Genomic DNA, 22,421 nt, shown 5'->3' on the forward strand with positions numbered 1-22,421 from the left:
CACGGCCTGTGTCGAGGAAGGGTGAGAAGACTGGTTGCCTTTTTGGCTTTTAGCCCTCGTTTGAGAACATTGTGGAATGTTTATTGAGTTTGCTTTTGCACCTTAATTGAAACACTGTTGAACTTTCATCGTACCCGCACTTGCACTTCAACGTTCTTTTTTGGATTTGGATTCGGTTTGGATTTGCCTCACTCGATTTCTGGATGGCTCAGGAGTTTCACCCGCCGCCTTGGCTTTACTGTGGATTTTCAAGCTAAGTGACTTATGAATGTTTATTCTATGAACAGAGTGAATTCCTTTGGCTGTCCTGGTATTTGGACTTATTTATGTTTTTTAGCTTATTGTTTGTATGTTTAGTCTGTGTATGTGTATGTTTTTTGATAAATTTTGATGATATGAATGAAATTAATAAAATGTTTAAATTATTTATAAAGTAGATCATTTTATTGCATTACACTAATTCTGCATTTGATTGTAATGAGTATGTTTCTTCTATAGTGGATTCTTTATTTTGATTAGATCTGCTTTTATTAATCACAGAGAAAAAGCTGGCCATGGGTTTGTCACAATATAGAAAACTGTTTAAACTTTTACATCATCATAAAAACACTGAAAATAAAAGGTCTTGAAAGTTTTTAGAAAGATTTGTTAATTCTACCAGAAAATTATTCCACTGGTCAGGATGATTAGATCTCTTGCGAATATTCTGGACCCCAATCTCTTAACCTTCTAATCCACTCTCTTATTATATCCAAGATCGACTATTGTACACATGGCGATACAAGGCTTTTGTCAGTTAGCTGTTTAAGAGTGTGGATGGAACAACTAGCTCTGTTGAGAGATATGCGGTGATACCATCTAGTTTCATGTCACTCAGCTAAGTACTTCTCCCTTTTTATGCCCTGTGCACAGTGGTGGGCTGTAGCCCGATTTGAGAGCAACTTAATGAATGTGGAGTTTTTTGTGCCGATGAAGAAATAATAAGTATCAGCTTATAATCCTATGAGATTGCTGTTAAAGTTTTCAGTATGAGGCTTTTTTCCACAATTTATAAATATTAAAAATAATAATAGTTCTCTCTGTCTGGATGTGTCCTGCCACTGGCTGGTAACATTATCTATATCTATATTTATTTAATTATAAATTGTTGCTATCTAATATTTTAGAGATGTTTAAATACCTATATGGCATAAATGCCCATTATGCAAGTCTCTTTCAATTGAAAGGAAGCTCCAGAATGACAGGGCATAGGATGAAGTTAAAAGGTGAAAAGGCTCAGGAGTAATCTAAGGAAATACTCTTTTTAAAGAAATGGTGGTAGATGCATGGAATAGTCTCCTGGTAGAGGTGGTGGAGCCAAAGACCATGTCTGAATTCAAGAACACATGGGACAGGCACATGGGAGCTCTTAGGGATCAAAAACTTCTCTTTATTCCCTCCATAAAAGACTTCTACTACACCCGAAAAACAAATTTTGCAGTAACTGCCCCAACATTATGGAACTCTTTACCACAGCAACTCCGTGATGAACAACATTTAGACAAATTTAAGATAAGCCTAAAGACTTTTTTATTTCGTGACGCCTTTGGCTACGTTTAGACTTACCTTTAACCTTCCCCTTTTTTTTTCTTTTTTTTCTTTCTATTCTCTCTCTCTTTTCCTTCTCTAAAAACCAACCGCTTTGATAAAGCGACCCACCCTATATGTTTTTTCCCCTTTCCCACTGTCTCCATTTCTTCTCCAACATGTAACTTTTCCCATCCCTTCCCTTTTACCCTCACATTCAAGTCTGTCTAGTCGATGTTATTTATGTTCACTTAATCGTTTTTAATGCTTAACATTTTATCTTACTTTTATCTCTTTTTAGATTTATTGTAAACCGTCCAGATATTCTTTGATGGTCGGTATATTAAAAACCAATAAACTTGAAACTTGAGAAGATAGTGTGTGCTGTGGATAGGTCATTTGGCCTTTATCTGCTGTCATGTTTCTAAGTTTCTATAGAGCAAACAAGAAAAAAGGGTAAGTAGTGGTAAAGCTCTAGGCAAAAATCAGACAATATGAAAAATTCACTACTTATAAGTATTGGACGGACTCCCACAAATGTTCCAACAAAAACTTAAATAATAAAAAAACCTGAATAAATTGTGGAGAAAACAAACCCTGTTTTTAAACGAACTTATAGTGACAAGAAAGATTTTTGATAAATATCATTGTGTATTATTGATTTATATTAATGTTGTGGAGTTTTTTCATTCTAGTGATGATACAGGTTCCTCTTTGGTACCTTGCAGCCCGGGAACCACTGTATTGAGGTTTGTTTTCTCCACAATTTATTCATTTTTTTAATTAAGTTTTTGTTGGAATGTTTGTGGGAGTCCAACCAATACTTATTAGTTCTAAGTTTCTTAACCATAAAGCTCTATGATCTCACAATGCAGATGTAAAGAGCCTTTGCCTATAGGGCGAGGAGGAGATAGTGGATGCTGAGAATGGGCAGAATGGATGGGCCATCTGGTCTTTTTCTACAGTATGTTTCCACTGCTTAGTACCCTAATATTCAAACAATTTATCTATTAGTGACTTTACACAAACTTTTTTTTAATTGAAGGGCAACCAAGTTTCAAGGAAGATTGAGATTATGAATTAGTACAATTGTAAAAGGAAGATAATTTATCAAACCTTCTGGGTACAATAATTTATATACCACTGTAACCAATTTAAAATTAACTCTTTCTCTAATAGGAAGCCAATGTAAGGGTTGCAAGGCAGAGTAATCCGATCTTTTGTACCACTTACATACATATGAGATTCTAGTCAAGTGATTACACTATTAGATGAGTATGATGGAGATAATTCTGATTTAAGCTTAATGATTTGAAGTCATTATATAATAATAATAATAGCTTTATTTATATCCCGTCATACCTTTTTAGTTCAAGACGGTATACAACAAGAACAAGAGGTTACATCAGTTAGATTTGGGAAGGTGTGGAAGACAGTTGAGTGAACAGGGTGGTAGGGTAGGAAGGAGCAAATGAGAAGAGGTAAGAGATGAGCGGAATAGAAGTGGGTTTTTAGTGATTTTCTGAATGAATTGTATGTTGGTGTGTTCATGATTAGGTCGCTTAAGGTGTTGTTCCAGATCCCTGCTTGAAAGGAGAGTGTCCTGTTGAGGAATCTCTTGATTTTGCATCCTTGGTAAGAAGGAAATGTGAACAGTAAAGTTCTGTGAGAGAGGCAGAGTTTGTCCTATAGGGCGAGGTGTTTCAGGAGATATGTGGGTGCAGTGCCGAGGAGGGTCTTGAAGCAAAGGCAACCAAATTTGAAGATTATTCTGGCCTCGATAGGTAGCCAGTGAAGTTTCTTGTAGTATGGGGAGAGGTGGTCGGATTTTTTCAAGCCAAAGATTAGTCGGATGGCTGTGTTCTGGATGAGTCTCAGTTTCTTGATGGGTTTTTTTTTTGTGAGATCCTAGGTAAATTATGTTGCAGTAGTCCAGTGAGCAGGACTAGAGACTGGACCAACAGTCTGAATGATGTGAAATCGAAGTATGGTTTTAGTGTGCGTAGTTTCCATAATAAATGGAAGCAATTTTTGAATAGGATGTTGGTGTGGGCTTCGAGTGTCAGTTGCTGATCTAGGGTAACTCCTAGGATTTTGATGGTAGGGTTAATTGGGAAGTCCATTCCATTTAGATTGATAGGATTTAGCTTTAGTTTGGAGTTTGTTGACCATTGTTCTACGTGGTTGATTGATGAGATGAAGTGTCTGGTTTCAGTTGACAGTCTAGAGATGGGGATGATGGTCGTGATGTCATCCACATAGATGTATGATTGGAGGTTCAGATTGGAAAGTTCCTGGCCTAAGGAGGACATGTATAGATTAGATAGAGTGGCGGATAAAAGGGAGTCTTGGGGGACACCACAGGTCCAGATCTGGGAGTAGGTTTGCTCACTGGTGACTTGTTAGGATCGGTTTCTAAGGAAGACTCTGAACCAGTTGAGTACATGGTCTGAGATACCTATGGCATCTAGCCGGTTGAGTAGAATGTCATGGTCCACCAGATCGAAGGCATTGCTGAGGTCAAATTGGAGTATTAGTGCGTGTTTCCCTTAGCTGAGTAGTTGTGCGATGTGATCAATGATGGAAGCTAAGGCTGTTTTGGTGCTGTGGTGTGAGGAGAATCCTGATTGGTATTTGTGAAGTAATGAGAATTTATCTAGGTAGTTCGTAAGGGCAGCGTTGGTTAGGCCTTCCATCACTTTGGTGAAGAGGGGGATGTTGGCTACTGGTCTATAGTTGGGTGATGTTGATATGGGATCTTTGCGGTTCTTTATAATGGGCAATATGAGGATGTGGCCAAGATAGGTTGGGAATTCGCTGTTTGCCATTAAATGAGAGATCCAGTCGAAGAGCATGGCCTTGAAGGGGGTGGGGGCTGCTCTCATGATGGTGGGTGGGCAGTTGTTTAGGTGGCAGAATGTTTTGGCGTATTTATTATAGAGCTTGAGAAATTGGGGAATCAGTTGGGGGTTCAAAGTGGCTCCAGTTCATGTCTACCGGGATTGGGTCATGGTGAATGGGTGTAGTTGATGGGGAGTTGGACGGTGGAGTCTGGAAGGAAGTTCTAAGATTGAGGATTTTTGACTTGAAGTGAACAGCGAAGTTCTCTGCTACTGGTAGTTGTGTGGAGGATGATCTTTTGTGGTGATCGATTTCAAGAAGTGAATTGATTAATTTGAAAAGTTCTTTGCTATTGGTAGTGGGGATCCTATTTTGTTAGAGTAGAAGGTACGTTGTTTTTCCTTGGTGATTCTTATATACTCATGGACTCATGCATTTTGGATCTCCATATTGCTTTATCCTCTTCCTTCTTTGTTTTGTTTCAGATTCTTTCTAGTTGGCGTGCTTTTCTTTTAAGTAAAGCTAATTCTGTGTTGTACCATCCATCAATAAGGTGTAGTCTTTTATTGCCTTTCTTTAGAGGAGCGATTTTATCATGGATCTGGTTGCTGAGGGTGATCCAGCTGGTGCTGAAATTGGTTTCAGTGTTTCGGTAAGATAGTAGATTGAAGTGGGACCAGAATTCTGTGGGATTAAGGGAGGGTTTGAAGGTGGTTGTTGGTATATATTTTCTGTGTTTTGTAGGTGTGTGAGGGAGTGGGTTGCACCATAGTATTTGGAAGTTGGCCATCAGGTGGTCTGACCAGATGATGTCAGTCTATGTTACATCTATTAGGCTGATGTTCGACGAGTGAGGGTCTTTAGATGAGAGGAAGATTAGGTCTAGGTAGTGGCCCTACTAATATAGTACATAATAAAGTGCTAAACATTATTAGGAAACTCTCGACAGCAGATCCTCAAATTTAAGAGTGCCTGTCAATTTCTTTTTCCGAAGGGAAGAGCATGTTGCAGTGATTAAAGCTACAGCCTCAGCACCTGAGGTTGTGGGTTCAAACCCATGCTGCTCCTTGTGACCCTGGGCAAGCCACTTAATCTCCCCTTGCCCCATGTACATTAGATAGATTGTGAGCCCACCAGGAGACAGGGAAAATGCTTAAGTACCTGAATAAATTCACGTGAATCATTCTGAGCTCCCCTGGAAGAACAGTATAGAAAATTTAATAAATAAATAGTGTGAAAATTTTCAGCCTCTGATAACTAGAGCTGGTATTGTGATGTAATAATGCCTCATTCCACCAATAAGAGCCAACCTCAATCACTTTTGCTACATTTTGATTTCTTGATTGGTGAAATGGTTAAAGCTACAGTCTCAGCACCCTGAGGTTGTGGGTTCAAAGACAAAACACTGGAAATCAATCAAACCACAAAAATAATGATAAGGGGCAAAGACCTCAGAGATCTCTTAAAGTCATAATGATGATTGAAATCAGGCTAAAAAAACAGGTCGAGCCTCAATCATTGGTCTAGCCCCAAATATTTAACAGAATAGGTAAGTATTTAAAGTACACAATTTTCAGTAGCAAAACAACTAAACTTTAAGTTGTATAAGCAAACAAAAGACAGTGCTAACTTTCAAATTGCACTTATCTTTGAAAAATGTACTTTAAATACTTAGATAAATTATTCTGTTAAATATTTGGGGCTAGACCAATGATTGAGGTTCGACATGCTTTTTTAGCCTAATTTCAATCATCATTATGGCTTTAAGAGGTCTCTGATGTCTTTCCCCTTATGATTATTCTTGTGGTTTGATTGATTTCCAGTGTTTTGTCTTTTCACTTGCTGTGGTTACATTGGTTAGCTGCAATTTTGTTTCATTGTTGTGGGTTCAAACCCTGGGAAAGTCACAATATCTTAAAAGCTTACCTGCTGAAGCACTGTAACATAGAAACATAGAAATAGACGGCAGATAAGGGCCCACGGCCCATCTAGTCTGCCCACCTTAATGTCCCTCCCCTACCTTTGCCCTGTGAATAGATCCCATGTGCCGATCCCATTTGGCCTTAAAATCAGGCACGCTGCTGGCCTCAATCACCTGCAGTGGAAGACTATTCCAACGATCAACCACTCTTTCAGTGAAAAAGAATTTCCTGGTGTCACCTCGTAGTTTCCCGCCCTTGATTTTCAACGGATGCCCTCTTGTTGTCGTGGGACCCTTGAAAAAGAAGATATCTTCCTCCGCCTCGATGCGGCCCGTAAGATACTTGAACGTCTCGATCATGTCTCCCCTCTCTCTGCGCTCCTCGAGCGAGTATAGCTGTAATCTGTCAAGCCGTTTTTCGTATGGTAGATCCTTGAGTCCCGAGACCATCCGGGTGGCCATTCTTTGCACCGACTCCAGTCTCAGCACATCCTTGCGATAATGCGGCCTCCAGAATTGCACACAGTATTCCAGGTGGGGCCTCACCATGGATCTATACAATGGCATAATGACTTCCGCCTTACGACTGACGAAACCCCTTCGTATGCAGCCCATGATTTGTCTTGCCTTGGACGAAGCCTGCTCCACTTGATTGGCAGACTTCATGTCCTCACTGACGATTACCCCCAAGTCTCGTTCTGCTACCGTTTTTGCTAGGATCTCGCCATTAAGGGTATAAGACTTGCACGGATTCTGGCTGCCCAGGTGCATAACTTTGCATTTTTTGGCATTGAAGTTGAGTTGCCATGTCCTAGACCATCGCTCCAGTAGGAGTAGGTCGTGCATCATGTTGTCGGGCATTGAATCTTCGTCTGTTGTGCATTTGCCCACTACATTACTCAGTTTGGCGTCATCGGCTGTAGTAATAGCATATTTTATTCTAATAGTTTTATTCAATTTTATTACCTTAATTTTAATTATTAGTGCTGTCTCTGGAAATGATGTACTATTAGGCTTATTTTTATGTCATACTAATTTAATCAATTGTGAACCGAATCGAGCTCCTTCGGGAGATGACCTGGTATATAAACTGAAGATTAGATTAATCCCCCCCCCCAGGTGAGCCTCGGGTGAGCCCGCCAGAACAGACAGGGAAAAATGTTCGAGTACCTGAATAAATTTATGTAAACCATTCTGAGCTCCCTCGGGAGAACGGTATGGAAAATTGAATAAATAAATAAACTTGTATTCCATGTCTTTATGAAAAAAATTTTTTTTGTGGGAACATTTGTTCAGCAAATCAAAGGCATCATGATGGGATCATATACTGTATAGCTAATCTGTATGTAGCAAGTTTTGGAAATTATTTTTTGGGAGGTTCACTCATTCATGCATGAAGTTTGATTTTTTTTTTTAACACTTCACTATGTAATATTTTTTATTCCTTTTGTAATAGCATGTCACTTTGGATATATTTTAATGTTCTGATTTGAGCAGTTTAAGGAAGTTTCTACTATATGGTATCTTTATTTACATGTAATTTTAGTTCATTTATATCACACTGTTTTAAGATTTTTTTCTGTATATTAAGCATTTGGAGTATTAATTTTATTTTGCTTCCTCAGATCCAAGGCTCCGAGTCTTTGCTCCCTCTGGTCTGCTCTTTCAACATTTATGCAGCACATACATCTGTGAATAACTTGAATCGTGGCATATTTATGCATGTGTGCATAAATGCCAAAAATCTAGCTATGTGCCATTCTTCAAATACAAAAAGTAAAGAGAAAGTGGAAAAAATATACAAACAATAAACCAAGAACCTCCAGTATAAGCGCTGGGAAAAATGTTCAAAATCTAACCGCTATGGGCACGCTAGCCGCTACCGCCTCCTCTTGAGCAGGCGGTAGTTTTTCGTCTAGCATGCGCTAATCCGGTGCATGCACTAAAAACGTTAGCGCACCTTCGTAAAAGCAGCCCTATATGTCTTATGGATTCAGTTCAATTCAGTGAATATACACTTACTGAGGAAAATGCCTCAGAAGCTGCAGGGCAATCAATGCTCCGGAACTATGAAGGGGAGCTTAAATAGCTCATTAACTTCCCTCCAACATTCTATCATAGGCAAAAAAAAATCCATTAAAGTGGCTTATACTGGAGGTTCTTGGATTATTGTTTCCATTCTTCAAATATGAACATTATTTTGCAGGTTGGAGTTCACATTTACATATGCAACCTATTAAAAACCATGCATATATAGTGAAGTGTATAGATTGTGGCAAGGAAGCCCCTGTCACTGGTTCAAAATCTGCTTTAAACCCTGCCATTAAAGAAAATGTGCCTATTCCTAAGCCAAGGAACCTGCCCTTTAACTCTGTTCCCAGTGCTAAGATCAGACAGGCAGGGCAGAACAGAGAAGGGATGGCAGAGAAGAACAGAATACCTGTTCCAAGCCACTATATTCTCTTTTATAAACCATTTGTTAATTCTTTGGTTAAACCTCTGGTCAGGCAATTTGACACAGCGAGAGGGTGGAACTGACAGGCATGACGTGGTTAGAGCACCAGTGAAAATTCCCCAGCAGGATAAATCAAGGCCAGCTGAGAACACACACAGGCAATCAGGAACCTGGAGGGAAGGACGTTCCTCCTGCTAAGAAAACTCCTGTCCCACAGCACTGCAATGCTGACAAAACTTTGCTTTCCAAGCAGAGGCTAATTGGAAGGGAAAATCTCCATGAGCAGGGCTGGCCAAATGCTGTACCAGCAGATAGCTTGTACCCAGCTTCAGAGAGTGAGGAGTCTCTTATGGAAGTAGAGGGGGATGAAATAGACTGCAGCCCAGAATCTCTAGACTATATGCCTTTGAAAATCAATGGGTCTATACCTCCAGATATTTTTCTAAGATCTTGATATGGTTTAGATACATCGACATTTTCTTTATATGGGAAGATACTGAAACAGAGTTAAATAACTTCTTTATTTACATCAATGGCTATCATCAAAATGTAAAGTACACTTCTCCCTCCGTATCCACAGGGGTTAGGGGCAGAGCCGGCCCGCAAATATTAAAAAACCGCGAATAATATTCGGGCCGGTTCTGACCCCCCCCCGCTTCCCCCCGGCTATTTTAAGCCCTTTAAGCCTTACCTGGTGGTCTAGTAGGTTTTTGGGGCAGGAGTGATCTTCCTGCTCTTGCCCCATACAGATCGCTCATAGGAAATGGCTGCCTTTAGCTCCCATCATAGTCTCGAGAGACTACAGGAGCTCAAGGTAGCAATTTCCTATGGGCGATCTGCACAGGGCAGGAGTGTAGGAAGATCGCTCCTGCCCTGAAAACCTGCTAGACCAGTGGATCCCAACCCTGTCCTGGAGGACCACCAGGCCAGTCGGGTTTTCAAGCTAGCCCTAATAAATATGCATGAGAGAGATTTGCATATAATGGAAGTGACAGGCATGCAAATCTGCTCCATGCATATTCATTAGGGCTATCCTGAAAACCCGACTGGCCTGGTGGTCCACCAGGATAGGGTTAGGAACCACTGCACTAGACCACCAGGTAAGGCTTAAGGGGGGACTTACAGGGCTTAAAATAGCCCGAAAAAGTTTAAATGTTTTTTTGTAAAAAAAATCACAAATAACCGAATCCGCAGATGCTGAAACCACGGATTCAGAGGGAGACGTGTACTTATGCCAAATTCAGAACTTCATTTTTGGATGTATCGGTTATTTGGCATGAAGACAGTTTTCAGACTAAAGTTTACCAAAAGGATACAAATAAAAATACAGCACTTCACTTTTCCAGTTTCCATCCAGTCAGTCTTAAAAAAAATCTCCCCTACTCTCAGTTTCTCCGTTTAAGGAGAATTTGCTCTTCAGTAGTGGATTACAAAAATCAATCAAAAGAAATGAAAGAAAGATTTGCCAAAAGAGGTTATCCCAAAAAGTCATAAATACAGCATTTAAAAGAGCTTTATACAACAATAGGGACCTTCTTCTGGCTCCTAAAAGAATTGCTGATGCACAATATAGAAACACGGAATAAATGGAAAAAGTCACCTGTGTTCTCACTTATGCAAAAAACAGTTCCATGGTGGTCAAAATCCTTAGAAAACACTAGCAAATGCTTAGTATTACCTGGACATTTAAGGACTCTGATCTGCGGATTGCTTACCGCAGATCAAAAAACTTAAAAGAAATATTATGCCCAGCTGTACTTCCATCAGAAAAAAGGATTGAAACCACTGCAGAGTTAGGACATACAACGTGTGGCACTTGTCATATGTGCCGTATTATGGAATGCACTCAATCTTTTGTTAATCCTACTGATAAAAAAGAATACAAGCTAAAACATATCTCCAATTGTAAAACCTCGGAAGTGATATACACTCTCAAATGTCCTTGTAATTTAATCTAAGTAGGGCAGACATCTAGAGCATTCAATATTAGGTTAAACGAACATAAAAGCAATATTATGAGGGAGGTCTTAACTGCATCTCTCGCAAAACACTGTAAAAAATATAAGCATGACTTTTTTTTCTTTATGAGCTGTAGTTCTAGATGTGATACACAAGAGAAGGAGGGGGGATTAAAAAAAAAACCCAAAATACTGGCTCAAAGAGAACAACGCTGGATATTTAAATTGAAAACAATTGAACCTGAAGGTTTAAATCAGGGGTGTCCAACCCGCGGCCCGCATGCGGCCCCATGAAGTATTTTGTGCGGTCCCACTCACGCTCGAGGGTGATGCAGTGTTTTCTGTCTTGCCAGCACCCTCCTCCATCTTCCTGCACTGTTCGCTGAAAGCCGTGGGCAGCGGATCCTATATGCCTCTTGTGGTTGAACCAGAAGTGTTCCCTCTGACGTGGCGACCATGGGCATAGAGGAGCAGAGATGGACCCATAGAAGGGCAGGAGGGAAGAGAGATGGGATAAGAAGATGCTAGGAGATGGAAAGAAAGGGACAGGGAATTATAGCCTGACCAGAGGAGAGAGGGAGGGGGATTCTGAAAGTGGTGAGCCAGGTGGATGAGGTCAAAAGGGAGATGACAAGATGAGTGACAGAGCAGTGAGTACAGTGGTAGAAATGTGGTAATGGGGAGTAGATAGCAGGAAATAGGAGGCTGGGAAAGGAGTGAGATGGGAAATGGAGAGTTAGGAAGTTTCAAGTTTCAAGTTTATTAAATTATTTGATTAAACGCTTTTCAGGATACAAAGCGTTTTACAAAGAAATAAAATTGGATTTCTTAAATCACAAATACATCATAAAATAAATAAAAATAATTACTTTAAAATTAAAAAAAACGAACTGGGGTAACAAACACATGAAACAGTAGGAAAGGAGGGAAAAAGAAAAAATACAATAAAAAAAAAAAAGAAAATGTGTTAATCAGATTAGGTTAGAACATAAGGATGATGTGAGAAAAGAATTTGCAAACAAGAAAATCTAAAAAGAGGGGAAATATAATCTGAGTTTAATACAAGACGATGAGATTAAGAATCAACCGAAAAATAAACTTTTAGTTAAAGGCTTCTTTAAAAAGAAAACACTTTAAACTATTTTTGAATTTTTTCAAATCTTGTTCAAGTCTTAAATAAAGAGGGAGTGAGTTCCAAATAGTTGGGGCTGTAACCGAAAAGATCAGGTCACGGCGAGTACCGATGATTTTTAAAGAGGGGACATATAGGGACGCTTGAGAGGATGATCTGAGAACTCTTGACGGGCTGTAAGGAATCAGAAGCCTATCTATAAATGCAGGAGTATTATTTCTTATTGTTTTAAAGACTAATAGTGCTATTTTATATGTAATCCTATATGAAATTGGTAGCCAGTGAGCGTTTTGAAGCAGAGGTGTAACATGATCAAATTTTTTTGAACCTGAGATTACCTTTATTGCAGTGTTTTGTATGATTTGGAGGCGCCTTATATCCTTAAGATATGCCCCCTTTAACAAAGAATTGCAGTAGTCTAGTTTTGAAATCACTAGAGAGTGAATTAAAGTATTGAGCGAAAATGAATCGAAGATGAACTGAGAGAAGATGGAGAATTAAGAGGTAGCTGAACATTTAAAAAGAAGGGTGAGAAAGAAGGCAAGATTTGAGTGTACAGAGGTAAAAAAGAAAAGAAAAAGTTAAGAAAGGTACTATGGGTGGGGGGGGGGGGGAGAGAATGAAAGTTTGTTCTATAACAATGGTTTAAAGTACTTAAAGAAACATTTCTGTCCTTATGTGGGACTGTATAATGAATGAGAGTTTGATGTGTGAATATGAGGATTGCCTAATAGCAGAAATTAAACCAGAATCCCTGTATGCAAGCAAAGCATAGTGAGTGGGGGGAAGGGTAATTCTAACTAACCTTAGAAGGAGAAATAAAGCCTGGAGTGGATTCAGTGACCTGACATTGCATATCCCTGATAAAGGGAACTTTTGGGAGAGGAATCTTAGACTATTAAAACAAGGGTGGATGGTTCCCAGCCCACTGCCCAGAAATAAGAGGGGTCAGTGGGATATTCATACTTCAGGCAGTCAGGTGGGGAGAACTTCCTGGAGAAACAGTGGGCTAAACACAGCAGTGTGCCAAGCCTAGAAGGCGTGAAGCTAAAGCCCAGGACCAGCTGGTCCACAGGGGCTCTTGTATATAAGTTCTTGAAACCAGAATGCTGCCCAGAACTGTGCAAAGCATGGCAGCAGAACTGTGAGAAAGAAACCCTGTTTAAAGGGAAATATTTTTGGGGTTTTTTCCCTTTCTAATTGATGCAAAAAGTGGCTGTAAAGGAGAACTTTGTTTATGATAAATCTTTTCCAAGCATCATCAGCCAGTGTATTAGAACCAGTGCAAATTGAACTGGATAATAAAACTTGGAACTGGAAATTTTTGGGAAATTTTTTTTCTTTTACTCTGCTGTGCTTATTCCAGAATGGTCCTCCAAAGAGCGCTAATACTTGCGCCTGGGGCGGGAGCCGGGTTGCCAGTGCTAGGCTTACCCCTGGCCCCATCACAAGATTCACCTTTCTGTCTCTTTCATGTCTGGTGTACAGCACTGTGTATACCTGGTAGCACTGGGGAAATGATAATTAGTAGTAGTAGAAGTTCCTCTAATATGCTATAAAGCTAAGTAGGCCCCTACTTTCCTTTAGGCGGCTTTTTATAGAATTGCCCTCACAATCCTTTTCTCTTTTAAGCTGCACAAGATTATGATTGAACAGTGAAGAGGTGGAAGTGTTCTTATGTAAAGAAGCTGATGAGTTCTAAGTTTGGTAATAAACAAAGTACAGAACAATGAGATTCTGTGTTTCACATATTGATATGGATGCTGCAATAGAAAGAATGATAAACATGGCATGACAGATGAAGGGAAATTGAATGAGTTAACTGGATGGACAGACAGGATGAAACAGGCAATTGACACGTAATTAAAGCACACAGGTTTTCATGCCATAAAATTAAAACTAAGTCAAATGAGACTGCAGCTCAGGTTTTTATGTGATAAAATTAAAAATGTAAGTCACTTGTTTACACTTATTCATGAAAAACCCCAAAACCCAACATAGAACAATGTCAATCCTGATGCCAAGAGACATTGATCACAACACTCTACAGAAGCTGCTCCTCTGGGCTCTTAATTTGGCCCATCCAAATCAGAACCGCCTCCTGGGAATCTAATACTTCTGAGTCCTCCATGCATGCAGATGCTGCTCTGGATATCAGATTGTCCCTAAGTAAGTGATGTGCAAACCAACTCTTGGATATATTTTCTTCTGGCCTGCAGTGGCAACAGTACTTTTAACATGTAAGGCATGAATAGCAGTGGCAAGATCACCTTCAAGGTAAAGAGCTAGATCAGTACAACAGTTGCATACAGGTAGAAGCAATATTTTGCAAGAGCTGCTGCATCAATCAGCTTTCTAGTGCAGCAAGGAATAGATCTGTGAGAAGAGCACCAAGTTTTTGAATATGAATGTGAGGTTTGCTGCTACTAACATTGGGAAGCTGGCTATAAAGAGAATTGGTTAAAGTGGTCCAGCAGCACTGTGCTTTATTGCCCGGGGAATCGGAGAAGGCAGCAACGCTTGATCTTTGTTTCTGACTACTCATGAACTTCTTTCTTCAGTGAGAGCTTTTGCACCTTTATTGGACTTCTGAGGATGGACTGTTCCTCTCCCCCCCCCCCCCAGCTCTTAGCCCCTATGAACAGCATCCTAGCCCAAATTGACCTTCAGGTTCAGGAAATTGGCCCCTCGTTACAAGGAGCGTCTACAATAGGTGGCATCTACAATTGAGTATGCAGTGGATCAAGTGATTGGGATAAATCATTTTTCAAATTGAGGAATTTTATAAAACCTTGATCGAAAGATTAGGTTCTTACCTTTGCTAATTTTCTTTCTTGTAAACCCATACTCTATTCCTGGACAAGGACGGGTGAGAAATAAACAAACAAACAAGCGGGTTGTAAATCTATCCTCACTAGGACTAGAAACCCCAAGGAAAGTGCAAAATACATTCAGGTGGTAATCTTCAAAGGGCTGGTCAGAAAGGAGAGAAATTCAGCTTACCAGTATTTGTCAAGGTAGATGATCGGCGAATCAGCAGGCTCCAGGGCGGGTTCCAGGAATAAAGCATAGATTTACAAGAAAGAAGATTAACAGAGGTAAGAATCTAATCTTTTGTTCTCGTACACTCCCATCTATTCCTGGACAAGTGGGACATAACAGAGCAGACCCAAAAACTAGGGTGGAGCTGATGAGCCAGCAAGCAAAATGGAAGAACCAAAAGCAGATTCCTGCTTGGCCACATCAATCTGGTAAAATCTGGTGAAGGTATGCAAAGAGGACCAGGTAGCCATCCTACAGATTGCCTCCAAAGAGATTGTAGATGACTCCATCCAAAAGGAGAAAACGCCTTTGGTTGAATGAGCCCTCACTGAGAGAGGGGCCTTCTTCCCCGCTGCAATGTAGGCAGAAGAAATGGCAAAACAAATCCATCTGGAGATGGTTGCTTTGGAGGCTGGCCGGCCCTGGTGGGCAGGACTTCTCAGCCAGTGATAGTTAAATGCAGGCTGAACTAGGAGATGTGCTGTAATGACTCAATGTGGATTCTGTTTTGAATGTGCTCAAAACTTTGTTAACTCTTTGTTGAAATATTAAAGAGTTGATGGACAAACCTGCTTACAAGCTCTCCTGAAGTCCTGCTCAGGTAAAGAGAGAATCTGCCTGGGAATTTCTGGGTGAGATTCCTTTCTCCTTCTAAAAGCTTTATTTTTCCTGTGACATGTTTTTTCTTTGTTTGCTCTTTTCTGGCATAAAAATAATGGAATTGCAACTGTAGGAGTACTGTGCTGGTGAAGAGAACTGGTGAAGTAAAGACTAAAAGTCCAGGCACAGTTTTTGTTCTTGGTTTTTTTTAAAAACTATAGCCAGACTGTGTAGTTTGTGAAGCCAGTGTGGCAGGAATGGCTAACAGTTTTGATTTCCTTTTTTGAGACTGTGCTTAAAAGCTATTGAAACCTACTGACAATACCAACGTAGGCTGACCAGGGTTCAGAAATAAAAGCACAAATTTTTGTTCATTTCTGGGTGTGCGTTTTTCCTTGCTTGTAAGGTATCTGTTTCTTACCTGGTACTATACACCCTTGGCTGGTGCCTAGGGAAGAGCCTGAAGGGTTCCTTGGTAGGAAGGAACATGTCAATTCTGTATCCATCACAGATAGCCTGGTTTGCTGCACCTATCAGGAACCGCGGCTGCGACGAGATCCATAAGAGAAGCGTACTCCATCAGCTCATAAGGTGGACAAGCCAAAGATCGGAGAACCAGATTAAGATTACACGTCAGACAAGGTGTCTGAAACAGAGGCCATAGCCGGAGTGCGCCTTTAGAACAATATTTGGATGAGAAGCCAAGGAGCCCCTCAGGTGCTTCAGTCCGAGGCAGGAGAGACCAGCTAGCTGGATCCTAAGAGAAGCCATCACCAGCCCCTTTCCCAACCCATCCTGAAGAAACTCCAGGATTCTGGGAATGGATGGAACTGAAGGATCTTCCTGTCTCTGCATGCACCAGGCCTGATAACATCTCCACGCCTTTGCATAAGCTGCCAGCATGGACTTCTGCTTGCTGCAGAGAAGGGTAGAAATCATTACCGATGAGTAGCCTTTGCTGACTAAGAACATGTGCTCAAGAGCTGGTCCGAATCCTGGATGGCAATCAGACTTGCAAGAGCACATGAGGGTGACAAGGAAGCTTGAACCCCTTGGAGACTAACCAGATCGGTGTACCATTGGCATCTTGGCCAATCTGGTGTAACGAGAATCACCCAATCAATGTGAGATGCAATCCGCCTCAATAGGTGGTTGATTATGTGCCAAGGAGGAAAGACATATAGAAGACCCTCCTGCAGCCAGGGCTGCACCAGCACATCCAAGCTTTCGCTTTCCCTTTTGCACCGGTGGCTGAAGAAGGGATCCACTTTCCTGTTAATTGAAGATGCCATGAGATCAAACATTGGAAGACCCCCCCACACCAGTCTATGATGCAGTCAAATGCTCTCAGGAACAAGGACCATTCCCCGGGATCCAGAGTCTGTCAGCTGAGATAATCCGCCTGGATGTTGTCCACACTCCATGAACCGTGGAGATTGCTAGAAGATGGCGCTCCACCCACTGAAACAGCAATTGGGCCTCCTTGCTCAGGGAGGCACTTTTGGTACCCCCCTGTCGATTGATGTAAGCCACCACCATGGCATTGTCAGAGAAATCCGCACTGCTTGCCCCTGAAAATGTTGTGTGAAGCAAAGTAGAGCCAGGCGAATTGCCTGCAACTCCAGACAATTGATGGACCATCTCTGCTCGGTCCGAGACAACTGCCACTGTACTGTACTATGGTGACAAACTGCTCCCCAGCTGAAAAGGCTGGCGTCCGTTGTCAGGATCACAAAGTTGGAGATCCGCAGGCCCCAGTCCAGCATCTGAGGATACAACCACCAGGCCATGCTGGCCCAAGCCTCCCTTGTCCAGGGGAGGCACATGTGTAGTGGGTCCCTTTGTGGACTCCAGCATGAAATGAGCACTTTCTGTAATGGGTGCATGTGGGCCCTGGCCCAATGAATCATATCTATTGTTGATACCATGGACCCCAGGACCTGAAGATACTGCCATGCTGTGGGAGCCAGAGCAATAAGCAACTCCCTGATAACACCCTGAAGCTTCACCTGGCTTGCCAAAGGCAGGAACACCTTGTTTGCTCCAGTACTGAAGTGAACACCTAGATATTCCAGGTCCTGGGTTGGCTCGAAATGACTCTTTTGGAAGTTGATCATCCAGCCTAGCCACTGTAGCAGCTGAACAACCTGCTGAACCACCTCCCTGCCAATGGAGCTCTGATGAGCCAATCATTGAGATATGGGTGGACAAGGATACACAGAGAGCGCAGATGGGTAGCTACCATAACCATCATCTTGGTGAATGTTCTGGGCACGGTCGCCAACCTGAAAGGGAGCACCACAAATTGATAGTGCCTCTGAAGGACATGGAATCGCAGGAATTTCTGAAGTTATGGAAATATCAGAATGTGGAGGTTTGCCTCTGTCAGATCCAGGGACACTAGAAACTCCCCTAGAGCTACTGATGCAATCACCAACCGTACCATTTCCATCCAGAATCATGGGACATTCAGGGCAGCACTGACTGCCTTCAGGTCCAGAATAGGCCCTCCAGCCTATGTAGCTTTTCTTTGGAACGATAAAGTGTATCGAGTATCTGCTGGAGCCCAAGTTTTGCTTTAGAACGGGTTCGATGGCCGCAAGATCCAGCAACCTTTTCATCGTGGCCATCATTTTGACCACCTTTTCCAGACAGCCTGCAGGATAATCCAATAAAATCTCTGCAAGAGGATGGTGGAACTCAAATTTGTAGTCATCCTGAAGAACGTCCAAGACCCAACGGTCTGAGGTGATGGCTCACCATTCCACCAAGAAGGCCGAGAGCCACACTCTGATCATAGGCATGGCGTCAGAACTGTTTCTTGGAGGCCGCCAGATGGAGACTTCCAGATGCTGGCTAGTATCAAGAACTCCCAAACTGCAGCCTGGCAATCTGGGAAGAGTATGTACCCAAGGAGCCCCGTTAGAACAGACGCTAGCACTGTGGGGGACTAAAGCTATGGTGCCCTGAACCTCTCGGGTCCAGGGTATGCTATCTGGCAATGCCTTAGGCTTATGGTCCTGCACGCTGGCCATAGGGTCATCCAGACCTTTGCCAAACAGCAACTCCCTCAGAAAGGCAACTTACTCAGGGTTGCCTTGGAGGATGAGCTTCCAGACCACTGCCAAATCCATAACATCCGACACACAGAAACAGCATAGGCCAATAGCTTGCTAAATACGTTGAAAATGTCATGCAAGCCACCCACCACATAATTTGCCCCTAAAATTAAGAAGGGGAGATCCTAAAGCACTACAGTGTCAGGATCATGGCAAAGCTTAGAATGGCAAGTTCTAACTACAAAAGAAGAGGCGGCAGCTGCCCAAAGGCCTGCTGCTGCTGAATCAAAGAGGGACCAATGGTCCTGAGCATCCTTCAGGACGACACCTCCATCACTCAGAAGAAAAGTGTGCTTAGTTACCTGAGACTCCGAAGAATCAACCCTCGGGGACGCAAAACACTGATTAAAAGCGTCAGCCATGGGATAGAGCCGGGACATGACCCGAGCACATGACCCTCAGGAACTTCCCAGATATCTGTAAGTATTTTAGCAATAGCCGGATGGTCCAGAAAGGATAGAGAGTGTGGCCTCTCGCTATCCATCAGTGAGCAATCTGCAGCAGCAGCTGAAGGATCTGCGTCTAACTGTAATTCCCTGAGGGAATCGGATATCAAATCAACCAAGTTTGTGGGTTTAAAACAATCTCTGCACCACAGGATCCTCCTACCGGATCCTGATTATGGAAATCTACAAAAGTACCAACATCCCCCGCTGCAGTAGTGCCAGCCTGCATAAAGGCATTGTCAAGGCATCCAGAGAATCTGGGTTGACCACCAGCACAACCAGGTAAGACGTGACAGGAGTATTGGGCTTGGGACCCCCCTCCTACGGTGGAGGAATCCCCAATGGCACAGTACCAATGTAAGTGCCAAGAGAAATGCTGAAGTTGCCATTTTCTTAGCTAAATATAGCATATTAATAAAATCAGGTGAAAAACCATTCTCCGGGACAGGAGGTGCCCCCTGCAGATCCTTCTTAGAACCTTTAAAAGACTTGTGGGCTTTGGACTCCAAATCACCACTGCGCTTCACAGGGGCCGCAGACATGATGTCCTCGGGGTCCACTTTTGACTTTTTCAAGTGCCCCCAAGCATGCTAGGCTATAGGACCGCAATCTGAGATAGAGGGAACCTGGGCAGATGAAATTTCACCCTCCTCCTGTGCGACAGCGCATGTGGAACATGACCATTCACCAGACAGCCATCCACTGCAAATGGTGCATGAATCCAAAGAATCCTACCCTGGGGAGTCCATCTGAGTAGTTATCTTTCAAAAAAGATGCTTGGAAGGTTAAAAATAATCTTAAATTCAAATCAGGAAAAAAAATCCAGCATGGCCCCCATGCAATTTTCAAAACAAAACAGCCTGGGAAAAACACAGGAACCCCCAAAACATGGCGATTTCAGGATTTTAAGGGAGGGGGGACTAGGGCTCACTTACAAACTGCCCAAAACCCACTTTTGGAGACCCCCCAAAATCTCTGACACAGCCTGTCAGTTTAGTACTTACTGTGCCATATGATGCTGAAAGACTACAGGAAAGGTAGCTGTAACAGCCCACAGGGAGATCTTCTGCCTCAACAGGTCTGTGCACTGGACTCTGACTCCTCTGACTTCCTCCCAGGGCCAAAACCAACGGTAGCGAAGTGAATATGCAGAGGGATGCAGTTGGCTCTGATCTCAGTTGCACCTCCATGGAGCCATGCAGCCTGCGCCCACCCACTAGCAGACAAACCTGGGGTGAGCTAGCTCCCAAGGGATGGATCCCTGAGCCCCGGAGCGAACAAAAGAATAGCCTTACTGGGTCAGATCAGTAGCCTGTTCTCATGGTGGCCAATCCAGGTCACTAGCATCTGGTCAAAACCCAAGGAGTAGCATTATTCCATGCTACCAATCCAGGGCAAGCAGTGACTTCCCCCATGTCTTTCTCAATATAAGGACATAAGCAAAGGATCAGGCTTGTCCAGGCAGTTGACCCTCCCTGAAAGTAGACTTCCTAAAAGTCTGTGGTCTCCCACAGCCCAAGATGTCCCATGCAGGGAACACTGAAGCATGTGGCAACCACAACAAAAAAGCACAAAATAATATTTATATTAAAGAAAAATAAACACGAGCAGAAAAGACCTGCTCCCTCTTGACTGGCTTATAGGTTAGAAACTGATTCTCTGGGAAGTGGTGCTGAGATAAGAGAATAGATGGTGAAGACTCTGAATATTTATGTCTCCTTATAAGCCTGTCTGGCGAGGACAGGGTTCACAACCTGCTTGTCCAGGAGCAGAGTGGGATTATACAAGAAATTAATAGGAAGAGTTAATAGTTCTCAAAGGCTCAAAAATGGGGACAGACAAGCAGTTCCTCCTTCCTAAATGAATCAGACTGCATTTTGGTACTTCAGCCTTGTGCTTACCTCCCTGTCACCTGAAATCTACAACATTGCATTCAGAAGCATGTTCCTTGGTAAGGTGTATCCCAGGATGCTAACCATCTGAAGACGTAGACATCTGAAGGATGTCTACGTCAGTGTTGGGACTGTAGGCAGGCAGCCCAGATTGAGTCTCCACTGCCTGCAAGTAGACCTGTCAGGGAAACCTCCAAACAAAATACTATGAGGAGATAAAGTATCAGAGTGAAGAAGGCTCAGTTGTGTGCTCTGTAAGTGAACACTGGAAACTCTGTTTGAAGATTGCTTTTCTTTTAAATTTTTGGAATGCTTAATGCTCAAGTATTCTGTGGTATATGAGGGCCAGGACATCAGATTCACTGTCATCAGCTGTGTCTAGGTGATGGCTAGTAGTGCCCTATGTTGGCGTTATGTAGTCTGGCTGTAGGTGGAGCTCAATGGCACCATGTCCTGGGATTGTACACACTAGAAGTGACTCCAACTTTATTTGTCTTTTGGAAGATGGTGTCCTGCTCTCACACTCCAAATAGAAAAGATGCTTAATGCCCTTCTCTTGCATATTTTAAGGATTTTTACCCAACACTTGGCAGCCGATACTGATCAGACATTCTTGGCAGTCCATTAGAAGCACTGCAGTTCTTAGGGTTCATATCCCAATATTCGAGTCAGATAATGCTGAAGGAAAAGCCTCACTTCTTTAAGCAGCAACTTTCTTATGGTGAGGTGCTCCGTAGTGGAAGACTTTGTAGTGCTGCCTTGCTGATGGTCCCATAGGCCTGTGTATAGCTCTGCAGATTTGCTTTCGGATCTCCTGCTGCTCCTACATTTGAGGTGGCTTGGAACATTTTCTTGCTGAACTTCTGAACTGGATGAATCTCTCTGTTCTGGAACTGAGGTGTCCTCTGATTCTGCACATGGAGGAGAGAAAAGGAAAATCATACAGTCACTAGTATGTCTAGCATCGTGTCTAGGCTTGTAACCAAAAGGAACTTGAAAGCTAACCAAACATGATTAATGCAGTCATGCACGTTACATCTGCTAAGGAAAAGACTGAGAAATGCTGGCTGGCTGTGGGCTACACACAAATTTATTAGGTGACATCACTCAGTTGTTCTCAGGACTAGATGCACTAAAGAGGATTGGTAAATACTGTATGGGTCTGCTCCGATCTGATTTTTGGCCAATTCAAAAAGAGCTATTGATGCACAAAAAGTTTGCATTCAAATGATTCAAGTGGAGGTTTGTCATAATCCCCAACTCTGCCATCCAATTGATCACAAAATTAAACAATCAACCAGAGTTCATTAACAGACTTTTAATTCCTTATAATACTTTAAAATCTCTTCGTTCAATGTCTCAAAATCTTCTCATCATATCTTCTTTAAAATTAATCAATACATTGCGCTCCAACAATTTTGCTGTCACTGCCCCTACTCTCTGGAATTC

At 42.3% G+C, this 22,421-nt stretch overlaps 1 protein-coding gene across 3 annotated transcripts in view; it reads right to left on the reverse strand.

Moving 5' to 3' along the window:
• Positions 1-13,782: 13,782 nt before the first annotated feature.
• Positions 13,783-22,421, reverse strand: part of MAPK15 (mitogen-activated protein kinase 15) — a 269,713-nt gene continuing 261,074 nt past the window's right edge. For all 3 annotated transcript variants that reach the window (XM_033933020.1, XM_033933019.1, XM_033933021.1), the window contains one exon: positions 13,783-21,883. In XM_033933020.1, the coding sequence (XP_033788911.1) occupies positions 21,689-21,883 (195 nt within the window). In that variant the 3' untranslated portion in view covers positions 13,783-21,688. The remainder of the gene's footprint in view (positions 21,884-22,421) is intronic.

This window comes from Geotrypetes seraphini, chromosome 2 (genome assembly GCF_902459505.1).
Source record: "Geotrypetes seraphini chromosome 2, aGeoSer1.1, whole genome shotgun sequence".
Classification (NCBI taxonomy): domain Eukaryota; kingdom Metazoa; phylum Chordata; class Amphibia; order Gymnophiona; family Dermophiidae; genus Geotrypetes; species Geotrypetes seraphini.